Raw genomic sequence first — 17,902 nt, forward strand, 5'->3', positions numbered from 1 at the left:
TATATATATATATTTTTTTAAATAACAACATAACAACACATCCTTTTAGTAAAGGGATCAAAGCCTTTTTCCTCACCATTTCTTGGACTTGAGTCTTGGTGCAGGGTTCCGAGGGATGAGGAAGAGGGCCCTCATGGGGTGCATGTCACACAGCGCTACAGGGGCCACATGCAAATATAAGAACAAATCCACTGAGTCATCAGTATGTTGCCGGAACACGATTCATTCATTCATACTAATGAGCACATATGTATGTGGATCAGGGGTGCTCAAACTTTTTACATTGAGGGCCACAAAGCGATGAATCAAAGGATCACTGTGAGGGCCACTTTGGAAGTTGTCACCTTCAAAAAAACTGTACAATATATAGATTTTTTTCTTCATAAAAGTAGAAGATTCAATTGTGGTACAAATGTTGTGTGAATGTTGAAAAGCCAAAGCCCAGCTGAAAAGCTAACAGTTAGCACACTGGCCGGATAGCATTAACTGACAAAACATATGAACAAAATGAGCTACAAGAGCTAGCATGCTAACAGTGTTATGTTAAAATGCTAACAATAGCATGCCTACAGTTAGCAATGGTGAAAAACCAAAATAAATGACAGCAAGGTGTATACCTGCTAAATTAGCTAAAAAATATTTTTTTAAAAGCTAGCAAATGCTAACGTTAGCATGCATCAAGTAACAAAATATGACTGGAGTGCATACATACAAAATTTGCTAAACGTGAAAAAATACATTAGCATGCTAACATGTATCATACGTCAAGTAACAAAATATATCAGTGAAAATTAGCAACAAAGCTAGCAGGCAAACAGTGTTATGTTAAAATGCTAACAATAGCATGCCTACATTTAGCATTAGTGAAAAATCAAAATAAATGACAGCAAGGTGTATACCTGCTAAATTACCTAAAAAATATTTTTTTAAAAAGCTAGCAAATGCTAACTTTAACATGCATCAAGTACAATTATATATCACTCAGGGGTGTGTACTTGGTTTAAAATTCAAGCATGCTAACATTAGCATGCATCAAGTAACAAAATATGACTGGAGTGCATACGTACAAAATTTGCTAAACATGAAAAAATACATTAGCATGCTAACATGTATCATACGTCAAGTAACAAAATGTGTACATCAGTGAAAATTATCAACAACGCTAGCAAGCAAACAGTGTTATGTTAACATGCTAACAATAGCATGCCTACAGTTAGCATTAGTGAAATACCAAAATTATTTACACTAAGGTGTATACCTGCTAAAATAAATTTAAAAAAGCTAGCAAATGCTAACTGTAACATGCATCAAGTACCAGTATATATCACTCTGGGGTGTGTACTTGGTTTAAAATTCTAGCCTGCGAATGTTAGCATGCATCAAGTTACAAAATTTGACTGGAGTGTCTTCATACAAAATTTGCTAAAAAAAAAAACATCAGCATGCTAACATTAGCACACTAACATGTATCATTTGTTAGTGACAAAATATGTATAACAGCAAAATGAGCAAAACAGCCAGCATGCTAACAATAGCATGCTTACAGCTAACACTAATGAAACACCAAAATAAATGACACTATGGTGCATACCTGCTAAAAGAGATGAAAAAAAGCTAGCAAATGCTAACTGTAATATGCATCAAGTACAAACCCCGTTTCCATATGAGTTGGGAAATGGTGTTAGATGTAAATATAAACAGAATACAATGATTTGCAAATCCTTTTCAAGCCATATTCAGTTGAATATGCTACAAAGACAACATATTTCATGTTCAAACTCATAAACTTTATTTTTTTTGCAAATAATCATTAACTTAGAATTTCATGGCTGCAACACGTGCCAAAGTAGTTGGGAAAGGGCATGTTCACCACTGTGTTACATCACCTTTTCTTTTAACAACACTCAATAAACGTTTGGGAACTGAGGAAACTAATTGTTGAAGCTTTGAAAGTGGAATTCTTTCCCATTCTTGTTTTATGTAGAGCTTCAGTCCTTCAACAGTCCGGGGTCTCCGCTGTCCTATTTTACGCTTCATAATGCACCACACATTTTCCATGGGAGACAGGTCTGGACTGCAGGCGGGCCAGGAAAGTACCCACACTCTTTTACTACGAAGCCACTCTGTGGTAACACGTGGCTTGGCATTGTCTTGGTGAAATAAGCAGGGGCGTCCATGATAAGGTTGCTTGGATGACAACATATGTTGTTCCAAAAGCTGTATGTACCTTTCAGCATTAATGGTGCCTTCACAGATGTGTAAGTTACCCATGCCTTGGGCACTAATGCACCCCCATACCATCACACATGCCTGGCTTTTACACTTTGTGTCAATAACAGTCTGGATGGGTCGCTTTCCCGACACAATGTTGAATATTTCCAAAAACAATTTGAAATGTGGACTTGTCAAACCACAGAACACTTTTCCACTTTGGATCAGTCCATCTTAGATGATCTCAGGCCCAGGGAAGCCGGGGGCGTTTCTGGATGTTGTTGATAAATGGCTTTGGCTTTGCATAGTAGAGCTTTAACTTGCACTTACAGATGTAGCGACCAACTGTATTTAGTGACAGTGGTTTTCTGAAGTGTTCCTTAGCCCATGTGGTGATATCCTTTAGAGATTGATGTCGGTTTCTGATACAGGGATGGAAGGTCACGGTCATTCAATGTTGGTTTCCGGCCATGCCGCTTACGTGGAGTGATTTCTCCAGATTCTCTGAACCTTTTGATGATATTATGGAGCGTAGATGTTGAAATCCCTAAATGTCTTGCAATGTCACTTTGAGAAAGGTTGTTCTTAAACTGTTTGACTATTTGCTCACACAGTTGTGGACAAAGGGGTGTACCTCGCCCCATCCTTTCTTGTGAAAGACTGAGCATTTTTTGGGAAGCTGTTTTTATAGCCAATCATGGCACCCACCTGTTCCCAATTAGCCTGCACACCTGTGGAATGTTCCAAATAAGTGTTTGATGAGCATTCCTCAACTTTATCAGTCTTTATTGCCACCTTTCCCAACTTCTTTGTCACGTGTTGCTGGCATCAAATTCTAAAGTTAATGATTATTTGCACAAAAAAATAAAGTTTATGAGTTTGAACATGAAATATGTTGTCTTTGTAGCATATTCAACTGAATATGGCTTGAAAAGGATTTGTATTCTGTTTATATTTACATCTAACACAATTTCCCAACTCATATGGAAACGGGGTTTGTAAAAACAGAATGCAATGATTTGCCATAAAATCCTTTTCAACTTATATTCAATTGAATAGACCGCAAGGACAAGATATTGAACGTTCAAACTGAGAAACTACTTTTTTTTGTTGCAAATATTGCAAAAAAGTTGTCACAGGGGCATTTTTTACCAGTGTGTTACATGGCCTTTCCTTTTAACAACACTCAGTAAACGTTTGGGAACTGAGGACACACATTTTTTGAAACTTTTCAGGTGGAATTCTTTCCCTTTCTTGTTTGATGCAGTAACACAGTGGTGAACATGCCCTTTCCCAACTACTTTGGCACGTGTTGCAGCCATGAAATTCTAAGTTAATTATTAATTGCAAAAAAAAAAAAGTTTATGAGTTTGAACATGAAATATGTTGTCTTTGTAGCATATTCAACTGAATATGGCTTGAAAAGGATTTGCAAATCATTGTATTCTGTTTATATTTACATCTAACACAATTTCCCAACTCATATGGAAACAGGGTTTGTACCATTATAGTCTGGGGTGTGTAATTGGTTAAAAATTCTAGCCTGCGAACGTTAGCATGCATCAAGTACCGAAAATATGACTGTAGTGTATACGTACAAAATTTGCTAAAAAAAACCCAAAACAGTAGCATGCTAACATGTATTATTTGTCAGTAAAAAAATATGTATAACAGCAAAATGAGCAAAAAAAAGTGAGCATTCTAATGATTAAATATGAGCTACTTTGGACAGCCCTGATGTACAACATATTTAATAATATTAATAATAATAATGCATATTATTTGTAAGTGCTCCTTACGTGGCGCTCCTTCCGCCATCTCAATGGCGGTGATTCCCAGGGACCACAGGTCGCTCTGCAACGAGACAACACATGAGAGGAGAAGGTGGCCCCAGCGGGTCCCAGCGGGTCCCAGTGGGCCCCAGCGGATCCCAGCGGATCCCAGCGGGCACCAGCAGGCACCAGCGGGCACCAGCAGGCACCAGCGGGCACCAGCAGGCATCCTGCGCTTCCTGACGCACCTTGAAGTCGTATGTGGCCTCAGGGTTCTCGTCGCAGGCGATCACCTCGGGCGCCATCCAGTACGGCGTCCCGATGAAGGTGTTCCGCCTTCCCACTGTCCGGTCCAGCTGGGCGGACACACCAAAGTCCACTGCAGGTTGATTAAAAAAAAGTATATTAAAGTGCGGTCATTCCAGGTATTTATTTGTGTCTTTATTACTAAAGCTTGTTTTGGACACTGAATTTATGGAAGTGTCACTTTTTTGCATTTGACTTTGAATCAAATTACGCTGACAATTGTGAGCAAAATGTGTGCATTCAAATTTATGGTATAAAAATTCTGTGTAAAATATCAGTGTATAAAAAATGACATGTAAAAAAATGTGTGTAAAAACATGCATTGTATAAAAAAATTAAATGTAAACAAAGTCAGGGTGTAAAAATGTAGTGTAAAAAAATCAGTGAAGAAAAATATCAGTGTTTTTAAAAAAATTCAGAGTATAAAAACATTCAGTGTAAAAAAACAGCGTATAAAAATTTCAGTGTTTAAAAAAAATAGTGTACAAAAATAATTTTTGAAAAAATGTGCACACAAGAGAGAAACCATCTCGTGTGCTCAGTGTCTGAAAAAAACTGTGTTAAAAAATCAGTGTATACCAAATTCAGTGAATAATAAGTGTAAACAAAGTCAGCGTATAAAAGTTTTAGGTGGAAAAATGATGTGAAGAAAAAAAATCAGTGTTTAAAAAGATTATTGTAAACAATTTCAGTATAAAAAAAAAATGTTGCATAAAAATATTCATTTTGTAAAAAAATTCATTTTGTAAAAAAATTGATTAGTGTGAACATAGTCAGGGTATTAACATTTTAAAAGAATAATCAGTGTCTAAAAAATATGTGTAAAAAAAATAATTTTATAAAAAATTCAATGTAAACAAAGTCAGGGTATAAAAGTTTTGTGTAAAAAAATGCAGTGAAGAAAAAAATTAAGTGTTTAAAAAGATTAGTGTAAATGAATTCAGTTTAAAAATTCAGAGTCTAAAAAAACGGTGTGAAAAAATCAGTGTACAAAAAAAATTTTGAAAAAAATTAAGTGTAAACAAAGTCAGCGTATAAAGGTTTTGTGTCAAAAAATTCAGTGAAGAAAAAAAACAGTGTTTAAAAATATTAGTGTGAAAAATGTCAGTTTAAAAAATTCAGTGTCTAAAAAAAATCAAGTGTAAAAAAATGTTTAATAAAAAAAATTCAGTGTAAAAAATCAGTGTATAAAACATTCAGTGTATGAAAGAATTGTGTGTACAAATAGTCAGTGTAAAAAAATGTGTATACAAAAATCAGTTTAGAAAAATTCAGTACACCAAAAACTTTGTGTTAAAGAACAAGTTTATAAAAAATTTAGTGTAAAAAATTGAGTTCATAAAAAATTATGTGTAAACAATGTCGAGGTACAAACATTTTGTGTAAAACAATTCAATGTTAAAAGATTTAGTGTATATAAAATGTGTGTAAAATTTTATAAAAAACTAATTGTAAACAAAGTCAGCGTATAAAGGTTTTGTGTCAAAAAACTAAATAATTTTATAAAAATTAAGTGTAAACAAAGTCAGTGTATAAAGGTTTTGAGTAAAAAAAATCAGTGTTTAAAAAGATTAGTGTAAAAAATTCATTTTATAAAAAATTAAGTGTAAATTAAGTCAGGGTCTAAAGGTTTTGTGTAAAAAAAAAATCAGTGAAGAAAAAAAAATCAGTGTTTAAAAAAATTACTGTAAAAAATAATAAAAACACAATTATTTTATAAAAATTCAGTATAAACAAAGTCAGGGTCTAAAAATGTTGTGTAAAACAATTTAGAGAAGAAAAACATCAGTGTTTTAGAAAAATCTGTGTGTAAAAAAAAAAAAAGTGGTGTAAAAAAATTTTGGGGGGGGGGGAATGAAATGCAAAAAAAGTCAGCTTATAAAAGTTGGTGTGAAAAAATTCAGTGTATAAAAAAATAGAATTAAAAATGAAGTGCAGAAACATTTAGACCCAATTCATGTACTTTCAGACAGAAGTTTTACTGGCAAACATCTTGTTCAAGACTTTTCATTCAATAAAATGATCAGCAGGATTTAATGTAAAAACAAAAATCAGTAGAAGAAAATAAACGTGCGAGCAAATAGCCTCCATATTATATTGTACATCAGGGGTCTCAAACTCAATGTACTTGGGGGCCACTGGGTGCAGAAATAACCTCCATATTATATTGTACATCAGGGGTCTCAAACTCAATGTACCTGGGGGCCACTGGGTGCAGAAATAACCTCCATATTATATTGTACATCAGGGGTCTCAAACTCAATGTACCTGGGGGCCACTGGGTGCAGAAACTGGGTGAGGCGGGGCCGCAAGAAAAGATGTCTTTAAAAATGGAACATGCACTTTTTGATGAATTCACCTTCTATAAATTGGTTGGTGGTAGCGTGGGTGTGTGTATTGTAGCCCGGAAGAGTCAGGGCTGCATGGGATTCTGGGTATTTGTTCTGTTGAGTTTATATGTATTCAGTGCGGATGTTCTCCTGAAGTGTGTTTGTCATTCTTGTTTGGTGTGGGTTCACAGTCTGGCACATACTGTATTTCTAACAGTGTTAAAAAATTTTTTTACGGCCACCTTCAGTGTGACTTGTGTAGCTGTAGACCAAATATGTCTTGCAACATCACACATGTGTACTGCTCAGCCCAATGTAACATTCATATAGGCTTGCACGCCGTCTGAAGAGGATTCACAGGACGTTAAGAACAGTGGCATTGCGGCACCCCCTGAGTATTGTTGATTGGGTAAAAATCGGCAGGGATTACCAGAGAATGGTTACCCTGATATTAAGGGGACTCCCGTGAAAATTGGGAACATTAAATTGTCATATCAAAGTGCGGGCCGCAAAATAACGTCTCGCGGGCCGCATGTTTGAGACCCCTGCTGTGCAACCAACCCAGCAGCAAGTATCTGAGCAGCCAGGTTGGTGGTGGAAATCCGATCCCGACGCAGTCGCTCACCTAGTTTGACCTCGGCGTTCTCCGTCAGCAGGACGTTCTGGCCTTTGATGTCTCGATGGATCACTTTGTGCTGATGGAGGTGAGTCAGGCCCTGCACACGCACCAGGAGCCCATGAGCCAAGCACAGGCCATCAAACACATAGACAACATCTTTGTGGAGTTGAACCCGACAACTTTTTAACTTGCAATTTTGCACATTTACTTAGCAATCAGCACTCGGGAGCTTTTTATAATCAAATGCAGCCACAACGTCTGTTGCACACATACATACATACATACATACATATACATATATATATACATATAAATATACACATACATATACATAAACATATACTTATACATATACACATACATATACATATACTTATACACATACATATACACATACATATACATATACACATACACATACATATACATATACTTATACATATACACATATATATACTTATACACATACACATACACATACACATATACATATACTTATACATATACACATACATATACACATACACATACATATACATATACTTATACATATACATATACACATACACATACATATACATATACATATACACATACATATACATATACTTATACATATACACATATATATACTTATACACATACACATACACATATACATATACTTATACATATACACATATATATACATATACACATACATATACACATACACATACATATACTTATACATATACACATACATATACACATACATATACATATACACATACACATACACATACACATACATATACTTATACATATACACATATATATACTTATACACATACACATACACATACACATATACATATACTTATACATATACACATACATATACACATACACATACATATACATATACTTATACATATACATATACACATACACATACTTATACATATACATATACACATACACATACATATACATATACATATACACATACATATACACATACATATACATATACATATACATATACACATACATATACATATACAGAACCGGTACTAAGTTTGATTGGTACTTCAACAATAAGGTAAGGGCAATACACTATATTGCCAAAAGTATCCGAATGATGAGAATCAGGTGTCCTAATCACTTGGCCCAGTGTATAAAAAACTAAAATGAAATAAAATAAATTAAAATGAAATTGAATTAAACTAAAAAAAAAAGAAAAACAATTTGCAACTTTAAAAACAATTTATTTTCTAAAAGTAAAAAAAAAAAAGATCAGCAAATGAATAAAAAATATTTTGTTCAATTAAAAAAACAACAATTTGCAAAACTATTTTCTGCAAAAAAAAAACGATTAAATATAATAAATACATTTAAAAAAGTATAAAAATAATTTGCAAGTATAAAAACATTTTTCTTCAAGTAAATAACTTAGTCACAATTAACCAACTCTGCAATAAATAACTTTTATTTTCAAAACAACTTTGGCATGGAGACTGTTTCTACAAACATGTGTCAACGAATGGGCCGCTTTCAGTGATTTCCAGCGTGGAACTGTCATAGGATGAAGCAAATCCAGTTGTGAAATTTCCTCTCTTCCAAATATTTAAGTAAACCGTCGGCTTTATTATAAGAAAATAGAAGAATTTGGGGAACAACAGCAACCCAGCCAGCGAGTGGTAGGCCACATAAACTGACATAGAGGGGTCGGCGGATGCTGAAGCGCATAGTGCAAAATATCCCGGTTCCATTCACACATTTAGAAAAACACTTTAAGACCAATGTCTTGAAAAACATATCACTCTTGAATTAGCACAGTAGTTAATACTATGATCAATGTTAATAGCAAACTAAATGTGGGATATAAATAACAATGGAAGTATAGTTGTTTGTATATAGTATATAATCGGCACAAATGTTGAACCAACATGTGTACAAGGATATTTCACATCCCTTTACTGTGTATATAATTGAACAGTGTTTATGTTGTGTACAGGGTGTATTTATAATATGTTGCGCAAAAGGATATTTCATAATTTTGGAAAAAAAACAACAACTATAAGTTCGCAGACTGTCCATTAAGACATTGATGACGGATGAACTTGACTGGCCTGCACAGAGTCCTGACCTGAACCCGGTAGAACAACTTTGGGATGGGTTAGAACGGAGACAGAGAGCCAGGCTTTCTCGACCTAACATCAGTGTGTGACCTCACCAATGCGCTCTTGGAAGAATGATGGAAAACACACTCTGCAACCTTGTGGACAGCCTACCCACATCATATTGAAACGTGTGGGTTAGGAATGGGATGGCACTTCAAGTTCAAGGCAGGTGGGTAAATACTTTTGGCGATATGGTGTATTTCCACTATTACATGTCAAATGTTGACACTGTAGAGTCTAACCTCGATTTACAAACTTAACTGGTTCTTGAACAGGGTTCGTAAATGGAAAGGTTTGTATTTTGAAGCAATTTTCTCCATAAGAAAGAATGTAAACATGAATTATGGGTCCAACAAATGTCCAAAACAACAACAAGTTAGACGGTGCAGTATACACGGCCAACACGTGCACACAACCCAAGTCCCTTTGCTGCTCTCACAAATCACTAAAATAATCGGCTTTAAAAACTGTGTTGCTACAATGATGAACATTTTTAAAAATCCACTCACATAACTCTAACATCATGGAGGAGCCAGACCATAGGGCATCTTTTCTCCCTGTCATCTTTGTTGTAGCGGTGTAGCGTGCAAGGACGGGGGCGAAAAAAGTGTCAAAAAGATGGCGCTAACTGTTTTAATGACGTTCAGATTTGACTTCAATAAATAACAGAATAACGAAGATGTGTCCCGCGAAAAAATTTCCTACCGGAACTTTCTAATAACTAAAGTTCCTTGGGTGAATAATGCCAACTCACTACACCAGTATGTTTTAGCACTTTCATGGCGAGTCTACTAACAGATATAAGTGAGAACTTCACACTAGTTTATATTAGAAATGGCAACAGCGGATAATGAATGTCCCAAAACAAGAAGATAGAGGAAAAGAAGAAGCAATTTTTCAGGACTTATGCAGATCCCAAATAGAGATCAACAGGTACCAGAATGTAAGAAAAGTTGCTTTCGCCTATTATTGTGAAACAAAACACCAGATAATATGTCTTACCTTATACAGACACCATATTAATACTTCTATGTTGAAGCACGGTACAATCCATCAAGCGGTGTGGCTTCATAGATTACCAAAGTCGTACGAAAACATTTTGATGGATTTTTGAGCGCCGTGTGTAATGTTGTGTATTTTCAATGGAACATATAAGACGTGGGTGTCGTTTACTTGCGTCATGTCGCAGTCATATTGCAGTTTAGTCATATCTCTTATGTTTGACTGCCATCTACTAGTCACACTTATCATTACATCATGTATCAAATAGAATTGCTTCGATGTCGGTAAGCACAACCAGAATTATTATACTTGCCAAGTAACAAGTAATATACTTGTCAATACTGCAACTTTGTCTCCTTACATATATATATATATATATATATATATATATATATATATATATATATATATATATATTTTATGTGAAGCATTTGGAGCCAATAATTCATAACATTAATTTTACTTCATTTTTTTTTTGAGCAATGACAGTTAAAAAAAACAACAACCAAAAAACACTAGTTATTGGGGATCCGAAAGGGCCCCACACTTAAAAATGTTAAAAATAAATTACACTTTTTTCTTTTTTTTTGCCTTCCATGCTTGAATCTCAAGATCATCTTCAAAGCCATTCATCAATTTTAAGTTTTGTTTTTTTAAAAACATGTTTTATGCCTTTTTTGTCATAGAAAAAAACATGTTTTATGCCTTTTTTGTCATAGAAAACAGTTTTTCATGTGGCAAAATGACAAAATCTGCAATATTTTCCTGAAAAAATATTATAAAGTGGAACCTTTGATGTGAAGTAAATGTAGCTTTCAATGGGTCAATGATTCATAACAACATTGATTTTTAATCATTTCGTTTTTTTGAGCAATGACAGCCTGCATGGCAGTTTTGTGTTTTAAGCGTCACCACTGCAGCTTTGTCTCGTTACATTTCAACTGTTTTCTCTTTTGTTCCACCTTTTTATGTGTTTTAAGCGTCAACACTGCAACTGTGTCTCGTTACATTTCAACTGTTTTCTCTTTTGTTCCACCTTTTTATGTGTTTTAAGCGTCAACACTGCAAGTGTGTCTCGTTACATTTCAACTGTTTGCTCTTTTGTTCCACCTTTTTATGTGTTTTAAGCGTCAACACTGCAACTGTGTCTCGTTACATTTCAACTGTTTTCTCTTTTGTTCCACCATTTTATGTGTTTTAAGCGTCAACACTGCAAGTGTGTCTCGTTACATTTCAACTGTTTGCTCTTTTGTTCCACCTTTTTATGTGTTTTAAGCGTCAACACTGCAACTGTGTCTCGTTACATTTCAACTGTTTTCTCTTTTGTTCCACCTTTTTATGTGTTTTAAGCGTCAACACTGCAACTTTGTCTCGTTACATTTCAACTGTTTGCTCTTTTCTTCCACCTTTTTAATGTGTTTTAAGCGTCAACACTGCAACTGTGTCTTGTTACATTTCAACTGTTTTCTCTTTTGTTCCACCTTTTTATGTGTTTTAAGCGTCAACACTGCAACTTTGTCTCGTTACATTTCAACTGTTTGCTCTTTTCTTCCACCTTTTTAATGTGTTTTAAGCATCAACACTGCAACTTTGTCTCGTTACATTTCAACTGTTTTCTCTTTTGTTCCACCTTTTTATGTGTTTTAAGCGTCAACACTGCAACTTTGTCTCGTTACATTTCAACTGTTTGCTCTTTTGTTTCCACCTTTTTATGTGTTTTAAGCATCAACAATGCAGCTTTGTCTCGTTACATTTCAACTGTTTTCTCTTTTGTTCCACCTTTTTATGTGTTTTAAGCATCAACACTGCAACTTTGTCTCGTTACATTTCAACTGTTTTCTCTTTTGTTCCACCTTTTTATGTGTTTTAAGCGTCAACACTGCAACTTTGTCTCGTTACATTTCACCTGTTTGCTCTTTTGTTTCCACCTTTTTATGTGTTTTAAGCGTCAACAATGGAGCTTTGTCTCGTTACATTTAAACTGTTTTCTCTTTTGTTCCACCCTTTAATGGGTTTTAAGCGTCAACACTGCAACTTTGTCTCGTTACATTTCAACTGTTTGCTCTTTTGTTCCACCTTTTCAATGTGTTTTAAGCGTCAACACTGCAGCTTTGTCTTATTACATTTCACCTGTTTGCTCTGTTAATCCACCTTTTTATGTTTTAAGTGTCAACACTGCAACTTTGTCTCGTTACATTTTAACTGTTTTCTCTTTTGTTCCCCCTTTTTATGTGTTTTAAGCGTCAACACTGCAACTTTGTCTCGTTACATTTCACCTGTTTGCACTTTTGTTCCACCTTTTTATGTTTTAAGCGTCAACAATGCAGCTTTGTCTCATTACATTTCAACTGTTTGCTCTTTTGTTCCACCTTTTTAATGTGTTTTAAGCGTCAACACTGCAGCTTTGTCTCGTTACATTTCACCTGTTTGCTCTTTTGTTCCACCTTTTTATGTGTTTTAAGCGTCAACAATGAAGCTCTGTCTCGTTACATTTCAACTGTTTTCTCTTTTGTTCCACATTTGTATGTGTTTTAAGCGTCAACACTGCAGCTTTGTCTCGTTACATTTCACCTGTTTGTTCTGTTAATCCACCTTTTAATGGGTTTTAAGCGTCAACACTGCAGCTTTGTCTCGTTACATTTCACCTGTTTGCTCTTTTTTTCCACCTTTATGTGTTTTAAGCGTCAACACGGCAGCTTTGTCTCGTTACATTTCAACTGTTTGCTCTTTTGTTCCACCTTTTCAATATATTTTAAGCGTCAACACTGCAGTTTTGTCTCGTTACATTCCAACTGTTTGCTCTTTTGTTCCACCTTTTCAATATGTTTTAAGCGTCAACACTGCAGCTTTGTCTCATTACATTTCACCTGTTTGCTCTTTTGTTCCACCTTTTTATGTGTTTTAAGCGTCAACAATGAAGCTCTGTCTCGTTACATTTAAACTGTTTTCTCTTTTGTTCCACATTTGTATGTGTTTTAAGCGTCAACAATGCAGCTTTGTTTCGTTACATTTCAACTGTTTTCTCTTTTGTTCCACCTTTTTGTGTTTTAAGCGTCAACACTGCAACTTTGTTTCGTTACATTTCACCTGTTTGTTCTGTTAATCCACCTTTTAATGTGTTTTAAGCGTCAACACTGCAGCTTTGTCTCGTTACATTTCACCTGTTTGCTCTTTTGTTCCACCTTTATGTGTTTTAAGCGTCAACACGGCAGCTTTGTCTCGTTACATTTCACCTGTTTGCTTTTGTGTTCCACCTTTTTATGTGTTTTAAGCGTCAACACTGCAGCTTTTTCTCGTTACGTTTCACCTGTTTGCTCTGTTAATCCACCTTTTAATGAGTTTTAAGCCTCAACACTGCGACTTTGTCTCCTTACATTTCACCCGTTTGCTCTTTTGTTCCACATTTTTATGTCTTTTTTTAATGTTTTAAGTAGTATTTTACAATGTGCCGTTAAAACATCAGCTGTGGGCTGCAAATGGCTCCTGTGAGCCCCGTTAACTGCATGGAGAAACTAGAAAAATGACACAAGCACCTCCAGGCAACAAGCAGTGAAGTAATAAAAGTTCATTCTAAACGGAGGAGAAAGCAGAGGAAGAGAAAGTGAAACAAGACGAGCACTGAGGTCTGAGGAAGAAAGGAAAGGAAATGAGTGGTGTGTGCGAGCGTAAAGCAGCTCTGAGGATAAACAGACCCGATGCAGCAATCCTGCAGACCTCAGCACAAAAACAACAACAACAATAAGGGTGTAAAAGATAGGAAATTAAAGAATTAGTACGCATTAATATTACTGGTAGTACTATACGAAAAGACGATGGTGTAAAGGATAGGAAATGAAAGAAATAGTACAGAAATAACATTGATAGTAAATGAAAGAATTACCCTGAGGATCTCTCGGCAGATGTAAGCGGTCCATTCTTCTTTTAGAGAGTTGCCCTTGGTGTTCTTGATCAGGTCTGTGACAGAACCTGCACCGCAGAACTCCATCACCAACTACAGTACACACAAACACACTTCTTATTGACTCGACTACTACTACTACTACTACTACTACTGCTACAGTCCTACTACTACTAATACAGTCCTACTACTACTACTACTACTAGTAGTATTACTAGTACTAATCCTACTACTCCTTCAACCACTAATACTACGAACTCTTACTACCATTACGACTAGTCCTACTACAACTATTACTACTGCCAATCCTACTACTACTACTATCACTACTTCTACTCCTACTATTACTTTTGCTAATACTACTACTACTTCTACTACTAATACTTCTACTACTAATACTTATAATAATATTACTACTACTGCTACTATTACTACTACTAATCCTACTACTACAATTACTTCTAATACTAATAATTCTACTACTACTAATCTTACTACTACATCAACTACTAATTCTTTTACTACCACTACTTCTACGACTACTATTACTACAACTAATCCTACTACTAATACTTCTACTACTATTACTACTAATATTACATCTACTACAAATAATTCTATTACTATTACTAATACTCATACTTGTACTACTATTACTAATACAAACCCCGTTTCCATATGAGTTGGGAAATAGTGTTAGATGTAAATATAAACAGAATACAATGATTTGCAAATCCTTTTCAACCCATATTTGTCACGATCCGCGACTCGGATCGTTTATGGTTTTACTTTTTGATATGTTTTTCATCATGTTTGTTTCTGGACTCTGCCGATCCTTGTGTTTGAGCACTTCCTCACCATGGCAACGTATTGTGCTCCTCCTCACGGGCTCCTGTCACACACCTGTTTCTGATTATTATTTGTGTATTTAAGCCCACCTGATTCCTTAGTTCGTCCTCGGTCCATTGTTTGCTTTATGCAACAAGTCACGTTAAGTATTCTGTGCCATGTCTTTCCATGTGCTAAGTTCCGCCTTAGCTTCGAGTGCGGTCGGCACGTTATATTTTTGTACTTTTGTCTCCAGCTAAGTTTAGCATTAGCTTCCCGTGCGTAGGCACGCGCTTTATTTTCCCTTTTTGTACCTGTCTTCTTTTGTTTTATATATTAAAATCAGTTTCTTACCTGCACTCCTGCCTGTCTGGTCAACGTGCATCCAAGAGGTGGCAACTCCGCGCAGCAAGTGCGCCGTACGCGTGATAATATTCAGTTGAATATGCTACAAAGACAACATATTTGATGTTCAAACTCATAAACTTTATTTTTTTTGCAAATAATCATTAACTTTAGGATTTGATGCCAGCAACACGTGACAAAGAAGTTGGGAAAGGTGGCAATAAATACTGATAAAGTTGAGGAATGCTCATCAAACACTTATTTGGAACATCCCACAGGTGTGCAGGCTAATTGGGAACAGGTGGGTGCCATGATTGGCTATAAAAACAGCTTCCCAAAAAATGCTCAGTCTTTCACAAGAAAGGATGGGGCGAGGTACACCCCTTTGTCCACAACTGTGTGAGCAAATAGTCAAACAGTTTAAGAACAACCTTTCTCAAAGTGACATTGCAAGAAATTTAGGGATTTCAACATCTACGCTCCATAATATCATCAAAAGTTCAGAGAATCTGGAGAAATCACTCCACGTAAGCGGCATGGCCGGAAACCAACATTGAATGACCGTGACCTTCCATCCCTCAGACGGCACTGTATCAAAAACCGACATCAATCTCTAAAGGATATCACCACATGGGCTCAGGAACACTTCAGAAAACCACTGTCACTAAATACAGTTGGTCGCTACATCTGTAAGTGCAAGTTAAAGCTCTACTATGAAAGCCAAAGCCATTTATCAACAACATCCAGAAATGCTGCCGGCTTCTCTGGGTCAGAGATCATCTAAGATGGACTGATGCAAAGTGGAAAAGTGTTCTGTGGTCTGACGAGTCCACATTTCAAATTGTTTTTGGAAATATTCAACATCATGTTATCCGGACCAAAGGGGAAGCGAACCATCCAGACTGTTATTGACGCAAAGTGTAAAAGCCAGCATGTGTGATGGTATGGGGGTGCATTAGTGCCCAAGGCATGGGTAACTTACACATCTGTGAAGGCACCATTAATGCTGAAAGGTACATACAGCTTTTGGAACAACATATGCTGCCATCTAAGCGCCGTCTTTTTTATGGACGCCCCTGCTTATTTCAGCAACACAATGCCAAGCCACATTCTGTGTGGCTTCGTTAAAAAATGTGCGGGTACGTTCCTGGCCCGCCTGCAGTCCAGACCTGTCTCCCATGGAAAATGTGTGGCGCATTATGAAGCGTAAAATCCGACAGCGGAGACCCCGGACTGTTGAAGGACTGAAGCTCTACATAAAACAAGAATGGGAAAGAATTCCACTTTCAAAGCTTCAACAATTAGTTTCCTCAGTTCCCAAACGTTTATTGAGTGTTGTTAAAAGAAAAGGTGATGTAACACAGTGGTGAACATGCCCTTTCCCAACTACTTTGGCACGTGTTGCAGCCATGAAATTCTAAAGTTAATGATTATTTGCAAAAAAAAATAAAGTTTATGAGTTTGAACATCAAATATGTTGTCTTTGTAGCATATTCAACTGAATATGGCTTGAAAAGGATTTGTTTATATTTACAACTCATATTGAAACAGGCTTTGTACATTTTAGTTGTAAAAAAGTTAGATACCGTTTTAAAAAAAGACTGACACGATACACGCCAAAATGCCGAATATGCCAATATCTGGTCTATCTCTACTTTTGTGATCCCAATAACCTCTAAATACTAGTGATGAGTGGACTTGATGCGCACGCATTTTAAGGCGATGACTTCAAGAGAAGCCCACAAAAGGTGTCGGAGTCCAACACAACACACCCAGAGCTGGTCATCCATTCCAGGAGGATTCTTCTTGATGAACGCTCCGTAGTAGGTGGCGATGTTGCGGTGATGGCTGTACTTCTTCAGCATGTTGATTTCCGCTTTAATCTCCTCTTCTTCATCCTGACAACACACACACACACACACACACACACACACACACACACACACACGGAAGAATTTTAATTAGGATTAGTAAGGAGGCTTTTGTTTCTCACCCCAGTGGCTTCACGCTCGGCTGCAAAGCGATCCAGTGAGAGCTGAAGATCCTGGCTGGATGAAGCCATCAGGACCAGTTTCCATCCAAGCGATCCAGATCTCACTGGATCGCTTCGCAGCCGAGTGTGAAGCGACTGGGATGGGAATCATCACCTCCAAATATCGGCAGCCCATTTTTATCAGACATCTCTAAGAATGACTTAAGACCTTTGTTAGATCGGAATCTGGGTTTATTGTGGTTTATGGAGCTCCCCCTGGTGTTGTGGTTATGGCGCTCATTTACGTTATAGTTATACTTCGGTAACAGGGAGGTGTAGTGGATTTTATAGACCAGGCTCAGTGCAAGTTGTTCGACTCCGTCCTCCACCTTGAGCCAGCCCACTTTGGAGAAGTGGGTTGGAGTGAGGTGTGATCTGCGGGACGGCGTGGCGC

The 17,902-nt window shown here is 36.4% G+C and overlaps 1 protein-coding gene across 11 annotated transcripts in view; it reads right to left on the minus strand.

Annotated features, from left to right (window-relative positions):
• tnika (TRAF2 and NCK interacting kinase a) overlaps window positions 1-17,902 on the minus strand; it is a 174,246-nt gene that overhangs the window by 79,553 nt on the left and 76,791 nt on the right. For 10 of the 11 annotated variants that reach the window (XM_061896301.1, XM_061896297.1, XM_061896299.1 and 7 more), the window contains exons 4-9: window positions 17,249-17,374; window positions 14,286-14,396; window positions 7,245-7,335; window positions 4,232-4,362; window positions 4,011-4,065; window positions 77-155 (exon numbers count right to left, since the gene is read on the minus strand). In XM_061896301.1, coding sequence (XP_061752285.1) covers window positions 77-155; window positions 4,011-4,065; window positions 4,232-4,362; window positions 7,245-7,335; window positions 14,286-14,396; window positions 17,249-17,374 — 593 coding nt within the window. Of the gene's footprint in view, window positions 1-76; window positions 156-4,010; window positions 4,066-4,231; window positions 4,363-7,244; window positions 7,336-14,285; window positions 14,397-17,248; window positions 17,375-17,902 lie in introns of those variants that run through there. The other variant, XM_061896298.1, reaches the window with a different exon arrangement.

The sequence above is a fragment of the Nerophis ophidion genome, linkage group LG03 (assembly GCF_033978795.1).
Source record: "Nerophis ophidion isolate RoL-2023_Sa linkage group LG03, RoL_Noph_v1.0, whole genome shotgun sequence".
Classification (NCBI taxonomy): Eukaryota; Metazoa; Chordata; class Actinopteri; order Syngnathiformes; family Syngnathidae; genus Nerophis; species Nerophis ophidion.